The sequence below is a fragment of the Cervus elaphus genome, chromosome 2 (assembly GCF_910594005.1).
Source record: "Cervus elaphus chromosome 2, mCerEla1.1, whole genome shotgun sequence".
In the NCBI taxonomy this organism is placed as follows: Eukaryota; Metazoa; Chordata; class Mammalia; order Artiodactyla; family Cervidae; genus Cervus; species Cervus elaphus.
In genome coordinates, this window is record NC_057816.1 from 25863743 (window position 1) to 25885797 (window position 22055).

At 45.0% G+C, this 22055-nt stretch overlaps 2 protein-coding genes across 2 annotated transcripts in view; both read left to right on the forward strand.

Moving 5' to 3' along the window:
* On the forward strand, window positions 1-14181 carry HTATIP2 (HIV-1 Tat interactive protein 2). Its single transcript, XM_043875080.1, has 6 exons — window positions 1-201; window positions 553-748; window positions 2424-2531; window positions 11976-12113; window positions 12610-12671; window positions 13266-14181. Exons 1-6 carry the CDS (start codon window positions 89-91, stop codon window positions 13489-13491), a joined length of 843 nt encoding a protein of 280 aa, XP_043731015.1. The 5' UTR covers window positions 1-88; the 3' UTR covers window positions 13492-14181.
* Window positions 14182-18797: 4616 nt separating this feature from the next.
* Window positions 18798-22055, forward strand: part of PRMT3 (protein arginine methyltransferase 3) — a 122832-nt gene continuing 119574 nt past the window's right edge. Inside the window, exons 1-3 of the mRNA XM_043875092.1 lie at window positions 18798-18987; window positions 19209-19332; window positions 20915-20997. Coding sequence (XP_043731027.1) covers window positions 18960-18987; window positions 19209-19332; window positions 20915-20997 — 235 coding nt within the window. The 5' untranslated portion in view covers window positions 18798-18959. The remainder of the gene's footprint in view (window positions 18988-19208; window positions 19333-20914; window positions 20998-22055) is intronic.

The following is a 22055-nucleotide window of genomic DNA, read 5'->3' on the forward strand; positions in this document are numbered from 1 at the left end:
AGGCGAAGTCCCGGTAGGCGTCGAGCTGGGAGGGGCCCCGCCGAGGCGTGCCAGGGGCCAGGGAACGCGGGCCTGGAGGGATGGCCGGATGTCCCGGCCCGCGGCTCTGAGCGCCGCGGCGGCGGCGGCGGGGGTGGCGGCGCTGGTAGCCGCCTTGCTCCTGCTGCAGCCCGAGGACGTGGGGCCCGGGGCCAGCCTCAGGTAACCCCTCCGCTTGGGGGACCGAGCTGGGCTCCGCGCCCCCTGTGGTTGGAGGAAGGAGGGGCCAGAGTCGGGGACACCGTGCGGGACACGGGGCGTCCTGGTACCGGCAGTTTGTGGCACCTGGGCGCAGCCCCTGTTCCAGCCCCTTCTGAGGTGTGGGTTGGCTCAGGTGCTGGGGAACGGCCAGGGCGCCCCGCCCTGCCGGTGACTCTGCACTTTCCCCTGGGCCCAGACTGCGGAGAAGAACCGTACCTTCCTCCAAAACACACAACCTACCCTTGTTCGGGGGGAGCACGGCCGCCCCTGAAACGTCCCCGAGACCAGCACCTGTTAATGTTATTTCTGCAGTATGGCCGAGACAGAAGCCCTGCCGAAGCTTCGGGAAGACTTCAGGATGCAGAATAAATCCGTCTTTATTCTGGGCGCCAGCGGGGAAACCGGCAGAGTGCTCTTGAAAGAAATTCTGGAACAGGGCCTGTTTTCCAAAGTCACGCTGATTGGCCGGAGGAAGCTCACGTTGGACGAGGAAGCTTATAAAAACGTGGTGGGTATTTGAGCTGGGACTCAAAAGTGTCCCCGCAGTGTTGCTTCAGGGTGAGGGTATTTTCTGCTGCAAGGCTTGCGGTGGTCCCAAGAGGCGTTCAAGTGTGACCATGGTTGGCCTGTGAGAGGCTTTACTGGAAGCTGGGTTGTATGTCCAGGTGGGCCTCTTCCTCACTTGAACAAAGTCCTTCTCTCAGTCCGGACCCCCATAAGGTGGAGCCGAGGTGAAAGGGAGGCCAGGGACGAAGAGAAGAACCATGTTGCGAGGGTTCTTCAATATGGCTTCTAGAAAAAACAGTCCTGCGACCTAGGGCAATTTTCTCAACCCCATTGCTTGTTTTCTTTACCTGTCCACTTGACACTAATGTCAGTGAATCAGAAGATGGTTTGTGGAGTGGGAAATGCTTTCTGGCATTGAGATGTGCTCTTATTCAGCTGCAAGAATTTGCCCTGCCTGACTTCTTAGGGCTGCAGGCTTGTGTCTATAAGTTGAATCATCCTTTTACTGTCACTTACACTTTCTTGGTTGACCCACTGATACAGCAGACTGCAGTCTGGTGCTCATCCTCTAAATATTTGAAGCTTGAGCTTGGTGGAGATTTGTAAAGGGAGTAATTTGTAAACTGCAGTAAATTAAACTGTAGTGTAATTCTGGTATCTCCAGCTGTTCCCACAGGTTTCACAGGTGGAACATTCCAGTTAACAACTGTCTCACAGATAAATGTCCTTGACTCCTGCGGGTCATTTTGCATATGTTTTTGGTCTCTCAGGATTTTTGTGTTCTAAGACTTAGGTAATATGTGATCTTCATAGTCTGACTTCATGGGGCATGAGGTCGGACACTTCTGGCCATTAGAAACTGAAATGGAGTTTTGTGCTTTGATGGCCGAGTTTTGGTGGCACTTCTTTTGGTCAGGCACTTTCTGTAAGCATTCTTTTCTTCAGCATTGGGTAGAGTGCCAGGAAAATGCTTTTGAAAGAGAGGGAAAAGCAACATTTTGTGTAAACTCCTGGATGATGGGAACTTCTGAAACTTTTCTTTTTTAAATTCACAGCAAACTTAAGAGGTTAGATGGAGTTTCTTGAATGTTCACGAGTGTGAGAATTAGCAAGGGTGCTTATCAAAAGTACGGTGTTGGCATGAGACCTAGGAGTGTGGCTTTTTGTCAAGAACCTGCTGCCTGATTCTAATGCTGCTTTAGACTGAAAGAAAGGTTATCTTTCACATTTTATTGATGAAGGAACTGAGACATATAAATAACTTGGCCAAAATGATTATCATGCCTAGTAAGCAGCAAACCCAAGACTCAAACCTAGGTTTTGAGATTCCAGACACCATTTCCTTCCTTGACATTATACCTCATTGGTATTTCTCCTGGTAATATATAGAGAGGTCTTTTATTTTTCCAGAGAGAAAAGTATATTTGAACCTGACTTAAGAGAGCTAGATCACCTGTAGTCCAGTTGTGTGTACTGTAGACATTTAAGTACATTGTTGATGTTTAAATTTAGATTTATTGCTTTTTCTGGAAGAAAATGAGCTTGCAAAATGTGATGTTAAGTGAATGGACTCTAGTAGTATTCTCTCATTTATTCTTTAAATCTAGAGGGAGTATTTTTTTTCCTGTTTGTTTTAATAACGTCAAGTAATATACAGCTATGTCTCTCTTGTCTAGAATCAAGAAGTGGTGGACTTTGAGAAACTGGATGACTATGCTTCTGCCTTTCAAGGTCATGATGTTGGATTCTGTTGCCTGGGTACCACGAGAAAAAAAGCTGGGGCGGTAAGGAAGAAATAACACCACCCTTTTCCCTTTTCTCTTGTCAGTCACGTCAGAGATTCCATTTTTGCTCCCCCTTTTGCTTTTGCTGTGCTTAAGTGTATATTAGCACTTAACATTTAAGATTCCATGTGCTGCCCTAGCATTTGCTATATTTTAAATAGTACTGATAAGTTCATCTTTCCTTCAACATAATCCTTGAGTTCAGATCCCGTCATAGATATTTCATGGTCTTGCCTTTTACAAATATTGTGGTCACTCCATCCTCTGACTAAGGTTTGAGTAAAAGTAACTGGCTCATACTCTTAGCAGTAGGTTTTTTTGTTTCTTTATAAATGCCTTAAATTGATCGCTCTCACTTGAGTGATTTGCTTCAACCTATTTTCATGCAGAGCCTTAAGCTTCCACGCTAGAACATCAGAGGCACGATTCAGCTAGCCTCCAGTGATGACTCAGCCTCCAGCGATGATTCAACCCCTGTGGTGATTCAGCCTTAACTGACTCAGAACTGTCTTCACACACATTTTATTTGCTTTTTAATGATAAATTGCATTCTAAATTGCATCAGCCTCTGTCTAGAAGTCAAACTTTACTATATAGTTAGAAATCAAAGCTTACTATGTGGATCCTGAGCAAGTAATGCGTACATCTTATTTAATTTATACCTTGACTATAGTTTATCTCCCTAACGAATTTACTTGCTGGAGTTAAACATGTCTGTTAACATGCAGGACCACGATGGTCCCATGGGGGCTTACCATAGGTTTATAAACAGGCCCAGGCATCAGAATCATTCAGAGAACGCACGGTTAAGAACTATTGATTTATACCAACCAAGAAGTTAGCCTCAGATGTATTTCTCTGGGCTCTTTGGGTGATCCAAAGAATAATTCCATTTATGCTTTCATTAGGGACAAATTTCCAGATTTTCTGTAGTTTTGCCATGTGCCCAGAGGAACAATTGATTTTTTAGTTCTTTGCTGGGAAATGAGGATTATCAAGTTTGACTCTCTCTGGAATTGGCACATCATCTCTCCTACGAAGGGTCATTTTCCTGCCGAGCAGCTCATGCTGTCTTTTCTGTCCCAGGGACAGTCACAAGCCTTGTGCCCTCTAAAAGCATGGAAAAATTTTTGTTCTAGTACCCTGCAGGTTCCACGGTCTCAACTGCCGACCTGACTTTGGTGGTGACTCAGCAAAATAAAAAACACTGCATTAGGCATAGAGCGATTGACTTTCATGACAGAAGGCAAATCTCATAGGGCTCTCCAGGGGAAAGTCTAAATTGTTTTATTGCATTCAAATTACGTAATGCAGTTTTAATCAGGATTTGGGTGTGTTCCCTGTCCGGAACATTTTTGTTTTGATGGGAGTTTTTTCCCCACCCCACAGGCTGCTCAATACCTTTTGTTCTCCAAACAGTTTGAAAAGATAAAAGTAACTAATGAGTAAGGAAAAGACTAGTAAACCAAATATATAATCTCAGAAATTAGTTAAGGCATAAATGGTTTAAGAAGATAGTGACAGGAAATAAGCTGACACTTCCTCCAGAAGTCTTTTTTGTTTTTAATTTGAAACTAATTTAGATTGGATGCAATATAAAGCTTGGAGGTTGTGATAACTTAAGGCAGTTTAAAAGAAGTGACAGTTCACAAGTGACTAGGTAGTTGTTTGATGGGGGCCTCACCCCACATGGTATTCTGGTCAGGAACCCTGTCTGTCTTTTTTTTTTTTTCATGGTATCTGGGCTTTATTTTTTATTTTTTTCATTTACTTTTATTAGTTGGAGGCTGATTACTTTACAATATTGTAGTGGTTTTTGTCATACATTGACATGAATCAGCCTGTCTGTTTTTTAAAAATAAGGTCATTGGATGGCTTTTGCAAGTTGGTGGCTAGCCAAGTGTCGTTCTGTAGCTGTTTTGTAACTGAAACAGCCCACATTTTCATCTAGTACCCTGAGTTTCCAGTAGAGGAACTTCAAGAAATTCAGGGTTTCTATCTCTAGTGTTGAAGCCTTCTGAGTAGCCCACTTATTTCCCTTTGACCTTCATTGTATTAGTTTGCTAGGGCTGTCATAACAAAAGATGATAACCCCTGTGGCTTAAACAACAGGAATTTCCTGTCTCCCAGTCCTGAAGTCTGGACATCTGAGATCGGGGTATTGACAGTGTTGGTCCTTTCTGAGGGCTGGGAGGGAAGGATGCTTTCCAGGCTTCTCTGTTTGACCTGCAGATGGCTGACTTCTCTCTGTGTCTATTCTCATGGCGTTTTTCCTACATACTTTCGTGTGCATGCTGTCACTTCAGTCTGTCTGACTCTGTGCGACCCTATGGACTATAGCCTGCCAGGCTCCTTGGTCCGTGGGATTCTCCAGGCAAGAATACTGGAGTGAGTTGCCAGGCCCCTCTCCAAGGGATCTTTCTGACCCAGGGGTCAAACCCTAGTCATTGTCGCCTGCATTGGCAGGTGGGTTCTTTACCACTAGCGCCACCTGCCAGTGGCCATGTCCAAATTTCTCCTTTTTATAACAATACTGGTCAAACTGAATTAAGAACCACCATACTCAGTATGGGGCTTCCCTTGTGGCTCAGACTATAAAGAATCTGCCTGCAATGTGGGAGACCTGGGTTCATTCCCTGGGTCAGAAGGGTATGGCTTCCGGGAGGGTATCCCCTGGAGAAGGGTACGGCTACCCACTCCAGTATTCTTGCCTGCAGAATTCCATGGATAGAGGAGCCTGGCTGGCTACAGTCCATGGGGTCGCAAGGAGTTGGACATGACTGAGCGACTACTCAGTATGATCTCATCTTAACTAATTACATCTGCAAACAAGGACACATTTACTGGAGTTTAGGCCTTCAACATATGAATTTTGAGGGGAGAAGGTTGCAACCATAAAATACAGTCTACCAAGATTTCTGTTGACGCTGGTGCAAGGGGTAGGTCTGTTAGCCGTCTTGAGCTGTTTGGAAAACCGTTTCCTTTAGCAGTAGCTGGTGAGATGCTGATCATCTTTTCACAGTCACAAGCCATAGTTGTCCAATCAATGCAGGGACTTTGTGACCTGGCCCTAATCCAGATGTGTTGCATCAGAATCTGAGGTTGAAAGCCTGTTTTTAATAGGCTTCTTGGGGGATTCTGATGCAGCCAACTTTCTTCTTCTTGTTGGGCCTGCTTTCAGGAGGCGTTGGGCAGTATTAGTCCTCCTTACCTGCTGGTTTTCCAGGTACTGTTGACCCAGATGGCCTTCACCTTGCTTTGCTATGTAACTTAGGTGCCAGTGAAGGTTGAAATATCCCTTGAAAAGCAGATCTACATTGGCTGTAAGTGAAGTGCAAAAAAAGAGGTGCCACTGAGAATGGTGCTTTCTCCTTATTAAGTGAAGGATTTGGTTAGTGAGTTTGAGGGGGGTGTTATTGTAGTTTCATCTTTTCATTTATGTCCTCACCAGCTCAGCACAGGATTCTGAAGTCCAGGCTCTTGGAGTCTATCAAATGAACGGTACCATTAATGTGATTAACACAGCTACTGTCACGTTTATTAGGCATCATTGAAGTCTCTGGGCTTCTGATTCTAATAATACACTCTTCTAAACCAGGCACTTGCACACTGCTGTGGGCCGAATACAGCCTGCCTGTTTTTGAATAGCCCTTGAACTATGTTCTATAAATGTTTTTATATTTTTAAGTGGTTAAAAATTTTCAAAGAGGAAAAATGTGTCATGACATATAAGGATATAAGAAATTCAAATTTCTGTATCCATAAATAAAATTCTATTGAAATATTTTCATTACTTTATGTATTATTAATGGCTACATTTGCACGATGATGGCAGAGGTGTGTAATGACAATTGTAAATCTGCACATATTTACTATCTCATCCTTCACAGGGAAAGTTTGCCAGCCCCTGTTGTCACCTCTACTGTTTTATTTGATGTCTAGGAGGGGACTTGTGAAGTAGTGAGGTCCCAGATGGTTCAAGGGACCCAGATTATAGGCTCTGTTTGGATACCGAGTGGCTATGGGGCCTTGGGTATGCCAATTAGCTCCCGAGGATCATGGCCTCCTTGTTTGTGCTGAGAGGGAGGTGACCACTGCAGCCCCTTTGGCCTGCAAAATTCTTTGACTTTTAAAACACAGAGAAAAGAGTGCCCCATATGGGAAAAAAAAAATGTGTGAGAACATGGAGATTGGCTCAGGAATCTCTGTAAGATTTTGTTTTCCTCTCCAGAGCTCTTTGGCTCACCAAGACCTTGCTTCCCACTCCGTACTTGAAGTATAGACGTGCTCTCCAGGACAGGAACACATGGGGGTCTCAGGTCATACCATTCATTGTTGGTCGGCATCTCTTTGTTTTCTAGTCTAATTTGTAGGGTTGGATTGAAAAGGGAGTGGAGGAGAAAGAATCTGAAGCAGCAATATGGCCAAGTGGGACCCTTTGCGGGATGATAGATCCTCCCTTCTTGGAAAAGATTCTTCTTGACCTTGCGTCATTCCCACTGCTTGCTTGTCGTATCAGTCGGTATTGAAATACTGTGTCGGGATGAGTTATTCCTAAGGCACAGTGTTCCCGGTGTGCAGGCATTGGCAAAGATTAGAAAGAATACTTAGTAGTTTTGGATTGTCATAAGACGTAAAGAGTAATTAGAGAATTTGTCTCCGTAGATGTTTGTGGAGCTCACAAAGCGCTCTCTGCTATGTCATAGGAGTATATTGTGTTTATTCTTTTGAGCAGGTACTGGAAAAGGAAATTTATAGTGGCAATTTATTTAATCAATTCCTTTTTCTAGACAGACTCTGATTCCTGTCTTAGGGTAAAACACACCAACTGTGGATCATAAAGACACAATAATATAATGGACTTAATGCTCTCAGAAGAGACGTCTGTTTTTTCCTGCTATATGGTTGGGGAAACTAAGTACAGTTTTTCCGAAAATTGTGTTTCTGGGATATGGAGTAGCTTGTTTTAGTTTGTTTTTCTATTGCTTTTTTATTTGAGCTGCTAGAGAACAAGAAAGGGTGTTAATAATAAGGTTTTAAAGATAGCTCCCTTCGGTCTGTAAACAGCATCTTCCTCATTCCAGAGAAAACCAGTTATGTGTCGGTGTCTCGGACTCAGTCGCTGGGATCGCATTTAGTTTGGTTTCCAAGTCCTTGAAAGCCGTTGACCCTTTGCTTTTGAGTTTCATTCACCAGCTGAAAGGCCACGCATCAGGGTGGGGGAAGTGAAATTCAAAGTTTGTGGGCTTGGAAAGATGCGTATTTATAATCAGCTTGAGGGCTCAGAGGATTTGTGAAATCGTTTTGGATTAACAGCCATTGATTGCTAATAAAACAGTATTTTGCTTTGTCCAGAGAACAGCGGTGGAGAAAGGTATGGGCACCTTGTCAACAGGGCCCCATTGAGCAGGACTGATGGGCCAAGTGTGGGGGTCGCAGCAGCAGCGTGGGTGCTCGTCCCGCAAGGAGCCGTTGTCAGCCCTTCGCCCGGCGGGTGACAGGAGGGACGCCAGAGGCTGATGGCTGGGGTGCTATTGATGTGCCTTAGCTGACTAATCAGATTGAAAAAAGTCCCATGGTATTTATGTCACTTTAATTTTCATCAAACAATCGGAGACGACAGGACTCTATTAAGGAGAGGTTGATCCAGAACTAAAGCCAAATAAATTGGGGTCTCAGTTTAATCAAATTATCCCTTTACTGGCCTTGGATTAAGTGAGAGCCACGGCGTCGGTCTAGAGCCTTGTGATTGGCTGATGCTTTCCCTTATTTTTAAAGACGCTGATGAAAGAAGAAACGTTTTTTGACAGAGGTAGTTCTAATAATCCTTCTAAGAAATAGTGCTAAACCAGCAGCGACAACAAAAAGGAATTTCACTCGTCAACACTGTAATTTTATTGGAAATAGTGGACCTGTTATGAAAATCAGAGTTCTGGTGAATTGGAGTGAGGGGAAGAAAATAGGTATGGAAGAGAAGTAGAGTGTTTTTGAATTTTTCGATGTCATTTTGGGTGGTTCTTGGCACATTTTTCAGCACATGTAAAATCTCAATTCAGAGAATGGCTCTGAGGAGGTCAGTCTCGTCCCACTCTCAGGATGTGCTGAGTATTAAAATCAGTTTGCTGCACACCCATTTAGAAAAGCAGCAAGAGAGAATTTCAATCAGTGTGTAGGATAGGTCTTCCAGTCCAGAATTAGGATTGAATGTCAAAGTCTACAACACGAAAGGAGATGGGGATGATACCTGGCTAATAGTTAAGGTTATATCATCTAAAAGAAGGAAAGGCAAAGGAACAACACTGTCCTGCAGGTCGTGGACATAGTCAAAAATTCTCTGTGGGGTGTGATGAAAAGAGAGGACAAAACAGGTTTTGGGGGTAACAGTGATGCTCTATTTCTGGGGGCTGGTTGCAGAAGATGTTTAGTTTATGAACACTTTATAGCCAGTCCTAAACTGAAAATCTGTTTTCTTTTATGATCCACTGCAAGACAAGGTTTGGAAAGTTTGCTCAGACCTCTTGTTTTAGGATTGAATTCTGTATTGGTTTCCTATTGCTGCTGTAACAAATTCCCTCAAAGTTAATGGCTTGAAACAACGTGAATTTATCATCTTATGGTTAGCAGGCAGATGTGGATTTTGCTGAGATAAAATCAAGGTGTTGACAGGGCTGCATTCTCTTCTGCCGGCTCTAGGGGAGAATCCATTTCTTTACAGTTTCTGGCTCTAGAGGCCACAGGGGTTCATGGTCCCTTCCTCCATCTTTAAGGCCAGCAATGGGGGATCCAGTGCCCCTCACACTGCCTGGCTCCAGCCTCCTTTTCTGCTACCCTTTTCCACTGTAAGGACTCTTGTGATTCCATTGGGCCCAGTTGGATATACAGAATAACCTTTTTCAGCGTCAAGGTGGTTGTCACTCATTGTCGTTGTTCATCGCTAAGTTGTGTCTGACTCTTTGTGACCCCATCAAACTGTGGAAAATTCTTAAAGAGATGGGAATACCAGGCCACCTTCCATATCTCCTGAGAATCCTGTATACAGGTCAACAGTTAGAACCGGACATGGAACAAAGGACTGTTTGAGAATTGGGAAAGGAGTACCTCAAGCCTGTGTATTGTCACCCCACTTATTTGATTTATATGCAGAGTAAATCATGCAAAATCCCACAGTGGGGTGAATAACAAGCTGGAATCAAGATTGCTGGGAGAAACATCAACAACGTCAGATACACTGATGATACCACTTTAGATCCAACCAGTCCATCCTAAAGGAGATCATTCCTGAGTGTTCATTGGAAGGACTGATGTTGAAGCTGAAATTCCAATACTTTGGCCACCTGATGCCAAGAGCTGACTCATTGGAAAAGACCCTGATGCTGGGAAAGATTGGGGGCAGGAGGAGAAGGGGATGACGGAGGATGAGATGGCTGGATGGCATCATCAACTCGATGGACATGGGTTTGGGTGGACTCCGGGAGTTGGTGATGGACAGGGAGGCCTGGCATGCTACGGTTCATGGGGTCACAAAGAGTCGGACACGACTGAGCGACTGAACTGAACTGAACTAATGGCAGAAAGTGAAGAGGAACTAAAGAACCTTTTGATGAGGGTGAAAGAGGAGAGTGAAAAAGCTGATTAGCAGCCATAATTCCACCCGCAACCTTCATTCACCTTGGCCATGCAGCCTGTAACACATTCACAGGTGTGGGGATTAGGATGTGGGCATCTTTGAGGGGCCATTATTCTGTCTACCACAACAATGAATTAGTCTTGCCATTAGCTGGAGACGGTGTGAAGTAAGAAGGAACATGGGTACAAGTGGGAAGCCCTGCTTAGAGAGTCAGGAATTTGCATGCTGTTCTCAGCTCTCTCACTTATTAGCCGGGAGTTCTTGGAATACTGGGCCTTGTGGTCACATCTCCACAGTGAGGGGGTTGGCTGTGATGTTTCTCAAAGTGCCTTCTATCTATCCTATGAAAGATATATACATTTAGGATCAATAACTACGAGAGGGCAGACTTTTAAAAATTTAATTATTCTTAATTGAAGGATAACTGCTTGACAGAATTTTGTTGTCAAGCAGCAACAAGAATCAACCTTAGGTACACCCATGTCCCCTCCCTCCCGAACCTCTCTCCCATATCTCTCCCCATCCCATCCCTCTAGATGGTTACAGAGTCTCTGTTTGAGCAGATTTTTAATTAAAAACAACAAAAAAATCACTGAGACAGTAATCTAGCCTTCAGATTTGGAATCCTCCTTATGTGAAACCTCATTATATAATTGTGGGTACTTGTGAAGTTCAACTTCACTGGACTTTAGACTTCTTTTCAGCTGTCCTGAGTTTGAGTATGCCCGGCCTTGTGGTGGTCCCAAGAAGCTATTACACGGAATTCCCTTTTCTGGATATAGGCATGTGTCCTTCAGTTAGACCCTAAAAATAAAAATGAGTCCATATTATCTTGTTTACACCATCCTCTCCCCTCCTCCTTTGATTGCCTCTTATTTTTTTCCTAGTTGGATTTGCCTTTTTTCTGCTTTCACTGGACTTTTATTCATTCCAATATTTTTGGAGTACCTACCAGGTACTGGGCATACAGATGCTGAGATGTGAACTAAGAAAGACCCAACAGCTACCATCACTGGGCTGAGTCTAGATCAGGGGTCTCCAGACATTCTTAATTATATGTTGTTGTTTATTCAACTCTTTTGCGACCCCCATGGACTGTAGGCTGCTAGGCTCCTCTGTCCATGGGATTCCCCAGGTAAGAATACTGGAGTGTGTTGTCATTGCCTTCTCCAGGGGATCTTCCCAACCCAGGGATCAAACCCATGTCTCCTGCCTGTCAGGTAGATTCTTTAACACTGAGCCACCTGGGAAACCCCCTTGATTATACACCTGTCAGTAAAAAGTTTGCAGATGCACTCCTTACTAACATGTAAAGTATGTTGTAAAACATACATAAGAGTTGGAAATTAAATAGACTTCATTCTCACAGTGCCTGGATAGTGTTTGCAGCCAGTCTTTTGAGACACTACCATGTTAAAGTTAACACTGAAAAAAAACAGAGAAAACACAAACAGGGTGGTAAGGTTGTAAAGTGATTAAAGATAAAGAAATGTGAGACTAAAAACAGTCTCTCAGCCTGATAATATCATCGTTTCTTTTGCTCATTGCAGAGTTGCTTGGTGTCTGGTTTCAATGTCACTGTCCTTGTTTTTTCATCACAGTCTGGCCTTGCTACTGAAGCTGGTACATCCGTCCTGAGCGTCACATCACAGCCATTCCCAGGGTCTGAGCCTGACGTTCATGTTTTACTAGGATTCATTTTACTTAGATCCTCTTCCTTCCCCACCGCAGGACTGCTTACCTGCCACCAAGCTGAGGAGTAATTTTTAAGACAAACTCACAGCTGTTTGGAAATAACTCATTCTTTTTGCCCTTAGGAGGGATTTGTCCGTGTTGATCGTGATTATGTCCTGAAGTCTGCAGAGCTCGCAAAGTCTGGAGGGTGCAAGCATTTCAACTTGCTCTCCTCTAAGGGAGCTGATAAGTCAAGCAATTTTTTATATCTGCAAGTCAAGGTTTGTGCATGTTTCTGTCTTTTATATACTTTGGGGAACCTTGGCTTTTTGGCAGTAATAATATAAAATGCTAGGTAATGCCAAAATGCACTAAATGCATTATGTTATGCATTTTTTATAGCTGCAGGGACTGCTCTTTTGCCGGGATATATTTAGTAATCAAGAGTGATTTGAAAGATAATTTCCAGTGTCTTCCCCTTTGTTAATTATCTGGTAAGCATGAAATGAAATGTTGCCATCTCTGGTATTGAAGATAAGCTCAGAACCCTAGCATTAGAAGAGACTTTGAGATAGTTCAGTGCATCTTTTTTAATTTTCTACTGCATGTCATCTCTTCCTTCACTTTCCAGACTCTAGAAGCTGAAAATCTGAAAGAGGATATTTACATATAACGAGACCTGCAGAAGCAGATTGTCTTCAAAACCCCAAGTTACTCTTGTTGTTAGCATTACAGCAAGTTGGTCTTGATTACATACTAAATGTCTTTTGCTAACAGGGGGAAGTGGAAGCTAGAGTTGAAGAGTTAAAATTTGATCGTTACTCCATATTTAGGCCTGGGTAAGTATTTCTACTGCCTAGGAGTACACCTTTAAGTTGGTTATTCTCTAGGAGCTGCTTTTTCATTTGAAGAGACTGACAAATAAGATATCTATGATGTGAATAGAAGTCGTATGGAGGGAGAGCACTTCCCCGAAGAACCCAGCTTTGGGCTTTCAAGAAAGGGGTAGATGGTTGTTGGTGCCGGGTTCAGAATAGTCTGGAATTTCATGGGTAGCTTTTGCTGCCTTCTTCTTCAGAATCCTCTTCATGTCCAAATAAGACTGTTTTCACACTGGACTGGTGTTTGGGCTGCCCTGACAGAGTAACATCACAGAAGGGGAGGTTACCAGTCCAAGGTCAAGGTGCCATCCGGGTTAGTGTTGGGTGACGTCACACTGGGGGTTAGGGCTTTAACATGAATTTGGGGAGACACAGTTCAGTTACCATCCTGTATGGTCTGAGATTCCGGGAGATAGGGGAGGACAGGGAAGCCTGGTGTGCTGCAGTCCATGGGGTCACAGAGAGCTGGACACGACTTAGTGACTGAGCAACAACAACAGTGATCTGAACGCAGTTTACCATCTGTTCCCCCGCTTTTCTTTTTCTCTCTAGAGTTCTCTTATGTGATAGGCAGGAGTCTCGCCCAGGTGAATGGCTGGTTAGGAAGTTCTTTGGCTCCTTACCGGAATCTTGGGCCAGTGGGCACTCTGTGCCGGTGATAACTGTGGTCAGAGCAATGCTGAACAACGCAGTGAGACCAAGTGACGCGAAGAAGGAGCTGCTGGATAACAAGGCCATCCATGACCTGGGGAAAGCCGATGACCCTCTCAAGCCATGACCACACTGAATAAATGTTTATTTTTTAATTGTCAGACTTAACACCTACTAGCTAATTGGTAATTTCAGAGTCTAAAAAAAATGTGCTTTAACTATGGTTTTCAGTTTTCGTCCAGTCAAAAAATGATTGTGCTCTGCATCAGTGTTTTAGAACCTGGGGCTTTCCTCGCGGCTCAGATGCTGAAGAACCTGCTTGCAGTGTGGGAGACCCAGGTTCAATCCCTGGGTGGGGAAGATCCCTGGAGAAAGGAATGGCTACCCACTCCAGTCTTCTTGCCTGGAGAATTCCATGGACAGAGGAACCTGGCGGGCTATAGTCCATGGGGTTGCAAAGGGTCAGACACGACTGAGCAACTAACATTTACTTGCTTGTACATAAGTAGACATCACCCGGGAAGCCTTTCAAAAATAGAGATCCACCAGCTCCTTGGTGGCCTAGTGTCTGGTATTCTGCACAGAAATAAAGAGGTTCATAGGAGGGCCTGAGTCAGACTTTTCTGACTCAGAATTTTTGCGTTATGGGCACACAAATCTGTTGTTGAAACTTACAGAAATCTGTTGTTGAAACGACTGTTCTGATGCCACTGGCACAGAGGCCAGCTTTGAAATGCTTTTCTGCAGAGTCACAGCAGCAGTGCACACTTTATGTATCATGCAGATGAGTTCTGAACTAAAATTGTTTACATTTGTGTCTCTGAGTTACCCTGTGGTGACTGCCTGTTAATTGTGTAAGTGAACATTATGCCTTACTACTTCTTTTGGATATATAATAAAAGTTATTATGTAACTGAGCTTATATAATTCATGGGAGAATTAAATAGAATAGTTAATATGAATGGACAAGTTGTGGGTGCCCTTAGATTGTTAGAAAATGCCCAGGTTTCAGTGGGAATATGCAGTGTATTGACCAGTGGGGTGATAGAATAGCAGCTAATATTTATCAGGTGATTGCTAAATGCCAACCTTTATACATGCTGTCTGTCCTTTAACCCTCCAAGCAATCCTTATAATTCACATCATCCCATATCTTAGATGGGGAAACTGAGGCTCACTGTGGCTAAGTGCCTTGCCCAAGGGCCCAAAGCTAAAGCCAGGAAGTAGCAGAACCAGGATTCTAACTCAAGTCAGCCTGAATCCATAGCTTCTGTTTTCAGCCACTTGGCAAGAGGATCCAGTATCCGTGTATTTCAAGGAAACTCCACCTAGTTGTTACTGGATCAGTACATGCCATGGATGCATAAGATTGAAATATTTGGGTTCTCTATTGGTCTAGGATCTCTCTAATGATTAACAAAACGTTCGCATAGTCAGTTAACATGTCTCAAAGTGCTTCACTTTAAAAACTATGGAAAAGGAAAGGAAGATGCAAAAGGAAAGGTCAAAGTCAAGAGGAGCACACATCAGGGAGCAAAGGACAGTAGCGAAATTCATCTTAACTTCTGTGCTGGGGGAAGCCAAGTAGTGAATTTCAAGCTTCGGTGGACACCAGAAGATACAGGCTATCCCCTTCAATGGGGTGTGTTTGCTGTGCTGAGTTGCTTAATCATGTCGGACTCTTTGCGACTCCACGGACTGTAGCCCGCCAGCCTCCTCTGTCCACGGGGATTCTCCAGGCCAGAATACTGTAGTGGGTTGCCGTGCCCCTCCTCCAGGGGATCTTTCCAACCCAGGGATGGAACCCAGGTCTCCCACAATGCAGGTGGCTTCTTTACCATCTGAGCTATAAGGGAAGTGTGCACACGTGTGTGTGTCTGTCTGTCCTGAGAAAGTATTGGGCATTCCCAATGTCAGTCATCTAGGAAAGAGGCATATCTTAGGATGGAATAAGCCCAATGTCAGTCATTTAGGAAAGAGGCATATTTTAGGATGAGATAAGATCTTGGAATATGGGCTTTAAGAATGAGATAGAACATCTTCCTTCTTCATGGAGGGTGGGGTTCCTCTGGGGCTGAACTCTTGAAGAGTCTGTGTGTTTGGGTGATAAACAACACCAAAGCATGGGCTGCAAGAAGTGTGGCATGAAGTGAGGGGACCCCATGAGGATATCTTGAGGCGGGTGGACTCTAAAAGCAGCTATACCCAGTGCCCAGTTTTAAATTATTCTGTTTGTTATTTCCTTACCCACAAACCTGTTGGGTCTTCAACATTCTATTCTGATCTCGGTAGTGAAGTGGGGTGATGGGAGAGGGTCTGTGTTTTATCTTTGGAGTAAAGAAAACTGCTCCCTGCTAAGCCCAGCATTGTGGTGACAGATAAACTCCTGACCCTGTCAGTCCTCCAGACTGGGTGTTACTTTGATTAATGTTAACATGGAGTTGTTCAGTCTGTTAGTCATGTCCGACTCTTATGCAGCCCTGTGGACTGTAGCCCGCCACGCTCCTCTGTTCATGGGCTTCTCCAGGCAAGAATACTGGAGTGGGTTGCCAATTCCTTCTCCAGGGGATCTTCCCAATCCAGGGATCAAACCTGTGGCTCCACTGATCTACCTGGGTTGTTAATGGGATTTAGCACGTCTTCCTCCAAATGTTATGCAGACAGGGAGAAGATAAGCCTTGCTGGAGAGTGTGTTGGAAGGATGAAGGAAAAACTGGATGAGCCCAGGTAACAAATGCGTTTGAATTCATTAGTTCATTCAATGCTATGTGCTACTCCTATGTGCCACTGGACATGTAGGCAGTGGGTTTACATCAGTAAACAGTGAACAGTACGTCTAACCTAGCGAAGCCAGCAGATAGTCTGGCAATATCCTACACTATGGGCTTCCCTGGTAGCTCAGCTGGTAAAGAATCCACCTGCAATGCAGGAGACCCTGGTTTGATTTGTGGGTCGGGAAGATCCCCTGGAGAAGGGACAGGCTACCCACTCCAGTTTTCTTGGGTTTACCTGCTCCTCAGACAGTAAAGAATCTGCCTGCAATGCCAGAGACCTGGGTTCAATCCCTGGGTTTGGAAGATCTGGAGAAGGGCACGGCAACCCACTCCAGTATTGCTGCCTGGATAATTCCATGGACAGAGGAGCCTGGTGGGCTATAGTCCATGGGGTTCGCAAAGAGTTGGACACAACTGAGTGACTAAGCATGGCAGAGTGGGACATCCTGATATAAGGGGACCTCAAAACTGGTATTTGATGGATTCTGACCCCTAGGCGTGACAATAAAAGAAAAGGAGTAAACTTCAGAAGAGTTTAGCAGTAATACAAGGAATTCTCATTAAGGAATTTTTTTATTCACTCAGCAAATTTATTGAGTACCTACTATAAGTTAGGCCACATGTTATGTGCCAGAGAAATGAAAGCAGAGACATGGCCCTTCCCTCATGCTCAAACAGTATTGTGGCTGAAGACTGAAAGAAGAAAGGAAAAAGGACTTCCCAGGTGGTGCTAGTGGTAAAGAACCCACCTGCAATGTAGGAGACAAGGGTTCGATCCCTGGGTCTAGAATATCCCCCAGAGAAAAAAATGGCAACCCACTCCAGTATTCTTGCCTGAAGAATCCCATGGACAGAGGAACCTGGTGGGCTACAGTCCATGGGGTCGCAAAGAATTGGAGGCATGCTGCGATTCATGGGGTCGCAAAGAGTCAGACCTGACTGAGCGACTGAACTGAATGAACTGAGGAGACTTAGCGCACATGCAGGTGCTAAGAAACTAACTGGAGGCTGCCTGGGTGACGGTGGAAGCTACTCTAGAAACAACGGTCTGAGGTGGAGACAAAAGCACCTCCCCTTCAGTAGGACTTCGTTATCAAAGACAGTTCAGTTCAGTCGCTCAGTCGTGTCCGATCTTTGCGACCCCATGAATCGCAGCACGCCAGGCCTCCCTGTCTGTCAGCAACTCCCAGAGTTTACCCAAACCCACGTCCATCGAGTTGGTGATGCCATCCAGCCATCTCATCCTCTGTCATCCCCTTCTCCTCCTGCCCCCAGTCCCTCCCAGCATCGGGGTCTTTTCCAGTGAGTCAGCTCTTCGCATGAGGTGGCCAAATTACTGGGGCTTCAGCTTCAGCATCAGTCCTTCCAATGAACACCCAGGACTGATCTCCTTTAGGACGGACTGATTGGATCTCCCTGCAGTCCAAGGGACTCTCAAGAGTCTTCTCCAACACCACACTTCAAAAGCATCAATTTTTCGGTGCCCAGCTTTCTTCACAGTCCATCTCACATCCATACATGACCACTGGAAAAATCATAGCCTTGACTAGATGGACCTTTGTTGGCAAAATAATGTCTCTGTTTTTTTAATATGTTATCTAGGTTGGTCATAACTTTCCTTCCAAGGAGTAAGTGTCTTTTAATTTCATGGCTGCAATCACCATCTGCAGTGATTTTGGAGCCCCAAAAAATAAAGTCTGACACTGTTTCCACTGTTTCCCCATCTATTTGCCATGAAGTGATGGGACCAGATGCCATGATCAAAGACAATAGAGGCGGGGAAATGAGTAGCACCAAATGAAAGGCTGGAGTGGAAGTTTAGTCGCTCAGTCGTGTCTGACTCTTTGTGACCCCATGGATTGTAGACTACCAGGCTCCTCCATCCACAGGATTTTCCAGGCAAGAGTACTAGATGGAGTAGGTTGCCATTTCCTTCTCCAGAGGATCTTCCCGACCTAGGGATCAAACCCGGGTCTCCCACATTGTAGGCAGACACTTTATCATCTGAGCCACAAGGGAAGCCCCTGGAGAGTGGGGTCCAAGGAAGAGGCATGAGTTGAGATGTCAGACAAAATTAGAGCCTGGCACGCCATAGCAGTCAGTTTAACTGGATAAATTTGTGCCAAACCCAGTGCCAACATCTGGTACTAGAACTTGGGACATATACTTCAAAGACAAAACTGCTTAAAACGGCCCTTCAGGCTTTGGCCCCTGGTACATTCACTGGTCTCTGCAGTTCCCTTTCCCCAGCCGCACCCCAGAGGCGCCTCGGGGCCCCGAACCAGGGTGGAGTCCCAGGCTCTCGCCTGCGTTTGACATTTTCCGCCACCAGAGGGCGCTGCAAGCAGCTCTCCCTCCACTAGCCGCACTTCCCTAGAATAACGGATGGACTAGGGGCGCGATGCGGACTGCGGAGCCGCTGTTGGCTCTGGGCTGTGGGCCACGGTGTCAACGCTAATGCCTGCCGCAGCCCAAAGAGAATACCAAAGCTACGTACAAGCTGCAAGGGCCAGCCCAGGCTTCCGCGCACATTCAGCGCGCGCTGCGTCCGTCCTGCGTTGGGGGGGCGGAGCCCTGCCCTCACCCCGCCCACCCTAGTCACGCGAACGACCCTGCGCTCCTGAGGCCGGAAGCGCTCGCGAGCCGGCGCGCGCGCTCTCGCGTTTCCCGGCGTCCCCGAGGTTTCCCCGAGCAACGGCCCCGCTGCGCGCTCACGCTGCTTCCGGGGTTCCCGGGCCGGCGTTGCTCTGAGGCGGCTGCGCGCTCTGCGCCGGCTGTTCCCCGCCCAGCGGCGTGCTGGTCTCCCAGGGCCGCCTCAGCCATGTGCTCGTTAGCGTCAGGCGCTACCGGTGGGTACCCCGGGCCCTCGGCGCGCAGGCCGCGCCGCGGTGGGGCCAGTGAGAGCCCTCTTCCCCTGCGCCCCGGTCGGGGCGGAGGGGCCCAGCGGAGAGGAACGGGGAGGTGCGGGGTTGGGGGGGAGGGCCGGGCCCAAAGCCATCACCCCTCCCTGCCCCTCGTGCGCCCGGTTAGCACTGGTGTCCGAGGCCGTCTGACCGTTTGCGTGTGCTAGGCGCCGCGGAGGAGGAGGACCCGCCAGGCCTGTCCGACAGCGGCGACGAGGCCAGCTGGGAGGATGAGGACGACGCGGATCTCCCCTGCGCCGAGCAGCGGACCCCCTGCCTGTTCTGCCACAGGTTCGTCCGTCTCAGCGCCAGGTTCCAGCCCAGGGTGGCCGAGCCACGTGGGTTTTCGTGGTCGGTTCTGCTGGAGTCTATAACCCGAGTGGCTGCCCTGGAAATCTGGAACCCATGGTTGGGAGTGAGGGTTTGTCCAGAGGGAGGAGCCATGAGCTGGAAGCCAGGTTACAATATTGGTCTTTGACGGGCCTTAGTTTCTCCTTGTGTAAAAATAAAAGTCTTCTGGACTGGATCTGTGGTTCCCTAGTCTGGTTGTCACCTAAAACACTTAAGAAAAAAAAAATTACAGATGCTAAATTCTGCGCCTCCGCCCTTCTAGATCAGGGTTAGTGTCTAGGAATCTGCTTTTTTACAAAGACACTATCGGAAGTGATTCTAAAGAGTAACAAGTTTGGGAGTCACTAAACTAGATTAATCCCTCAGAATCCTTCCGGCTCTCCCTTTCTATATTTGTTTGACAAGTAGAAAGCTTTTCAGGTGTAAAATAGTTCCATTTGAACCATTTAAAGAACCTCGTTTGTTAGAGGACCCCCACCTGTTGAAGGTGAAGGAAATTGATGCCTTTTTGAGAGAAAGTAACTTGTTCAGAGTTGCAGAGCTGTGGTTTGTCTTATAGCCAAAACAGTGTTCTTTCAATTTAAAATTCTGCTTCTTCATCTCAACAAGCTTTGACTTTGACTGCTTCTCTGGGCAAGTGGGGATGAAAGAGGACTGAGTGGCATTGACTAGTCTTTAATAAACATTTTTATTAGTTCCTCCTGAGTTTGGGCATGGTACTGATTGATGGTATATTAGCATCTCTTGATTTCCTCAGTTTCCTCGTGTAGCCTCATTTGCGTAAATAAGGGATGTGTGCATATACTCTAGTCACAAAATAATATTTACTGAGTATCAGGCAGGTACTTCTTTGTGATAGGTTGGGTAAATACTACAAAAATAACCTATCATGGTAAATGTTTATTTAAAACTGCTGCCTATGTGCTAAGCATAAAGGTGTGTCTCTGCTGTAAATTCCTGACTTACTGTGCATCTTTCAGTTTTGCAGATAACATAATAAAGCAGCTTGGGCCTCCCAGTGTCTGTAATGCAAATCCTTGGGGAGCACGATAAGACTATTTTTTGAAATACGGCACTTTGGAAATGTGCCAGTTATAAAATTACATTTTATACTTTATTTCTAAAAGACGTTTGATCCTATGCTAGTTCAGAGCCTCTGAAAACAAGAGTTGACACTTAGAGGAAAAAAGAGTCTTACATGGGGAATGTTCATGTCTTGAGAGACACAGATTATCAAAGGGATTTCTCTCTCCCAAAAGCTTTGTGATAAATTCACTGCTATTGTTTGGCATATTAATCTTGACCTTTAAAGGATAGTTTGTTTTAGGTGTAAAATGGGACTCAGAAGTACTAATTCCCTTTAGAAGTGCTGGGATCCTCTCTACAGGTGGTTTTTATTATTATTAATTGGAAGTAAAACTGGAAACTTGTAGAGTGAGGGGAAAAGTTTATATTTGATTAAGTATGAAATCAATAGAGTTGTTAGGTGACTATTCCATGAAGCTATTGCTTGATTTTTCAGGTTATTTACATCTGCTGAAGAAACATTTTCACACTGTAAGTCGGAGCATCAATTTAGTATTGATAACATGGTTCATAAACATGGTAAGTATTTTTTAGAATAAAGAAAATTTTAGTAATGAAATTCAAACTTTATATTTTACCACATCTCTTCATTTTCTATACAAGTCTAATATAGTGAAACATATAGTAACAGTTTATGAAAATGAGGTGTTTTTGGCAAGTGGCTTTTGAGGAAAGATTAATGAGTCATTCTTCTAGATAAGTTTCACTGTATTTAAGCTTAAATTCGCTTCACAGCTAAAAAGGAAAAAAAAACACCCTTGACATGTGATTGCATTTTAATCATTTTAAGAGAAGGGGGGGATATTAGAATTAGGGAAAATAAGGGTAAAGGTGGACTTTGGAAAAGGAGGCAGATCATTATGAAAAAAGACAGCTTACAGCTCAGCATAACATAGACTTAAGGGCATACAAGATTGAGTTTTATAAGGAGTTCGATAAGAGTATGGAAGTAGGGAGTGATACAGTTAAAGTGGTAGCCAGAGGTTCAGATGATGATTCTGTTGTAACTTGGATCTAGACATACTTAAAGCCTTTTACTCTAAATAAATATTGAAGAGCTACAGTATGGTTCTAAAATTAATTCAGTAGAGAATTGACTTTTTGGTCCCTGTATTTACTAATAACTAGGAAGGACATTACTGAAGAATAGCAAATAGGCAGATTTTAGGTCTTAGATACACATATGATGCAGTATGTTTTTGAACCATAAGTTCAACCGCAACTCTTTTTGTAAGACATAAACTACTGTTTCATTGTTTGTTTTTTTTCATATTTCTAATGTGCCTTTTTAAATTGGAATCATGCTTAATATAATGTTACGTTTTCACTTACCAAATAGGGGTTTTGTTTGTTATTATGCACATGAAGCACTTTCATATACCAGTGTGTTCTCATAAGTCTTCCTCCAGGGCTTTCCTGGTGGCTCAGGGGTAAAGAATCCGCCTGCAGTGCAGGAGGCACAGGAGCTGCATGTTCGATTCCTGGGTCGGGAAGATCCCCTGGGGGAGGGCATGGCAACCCACTCCAGTATTCTTGACTGGAGAATCCCACGGACAGAGGAACCTGGAAGGCTGCAG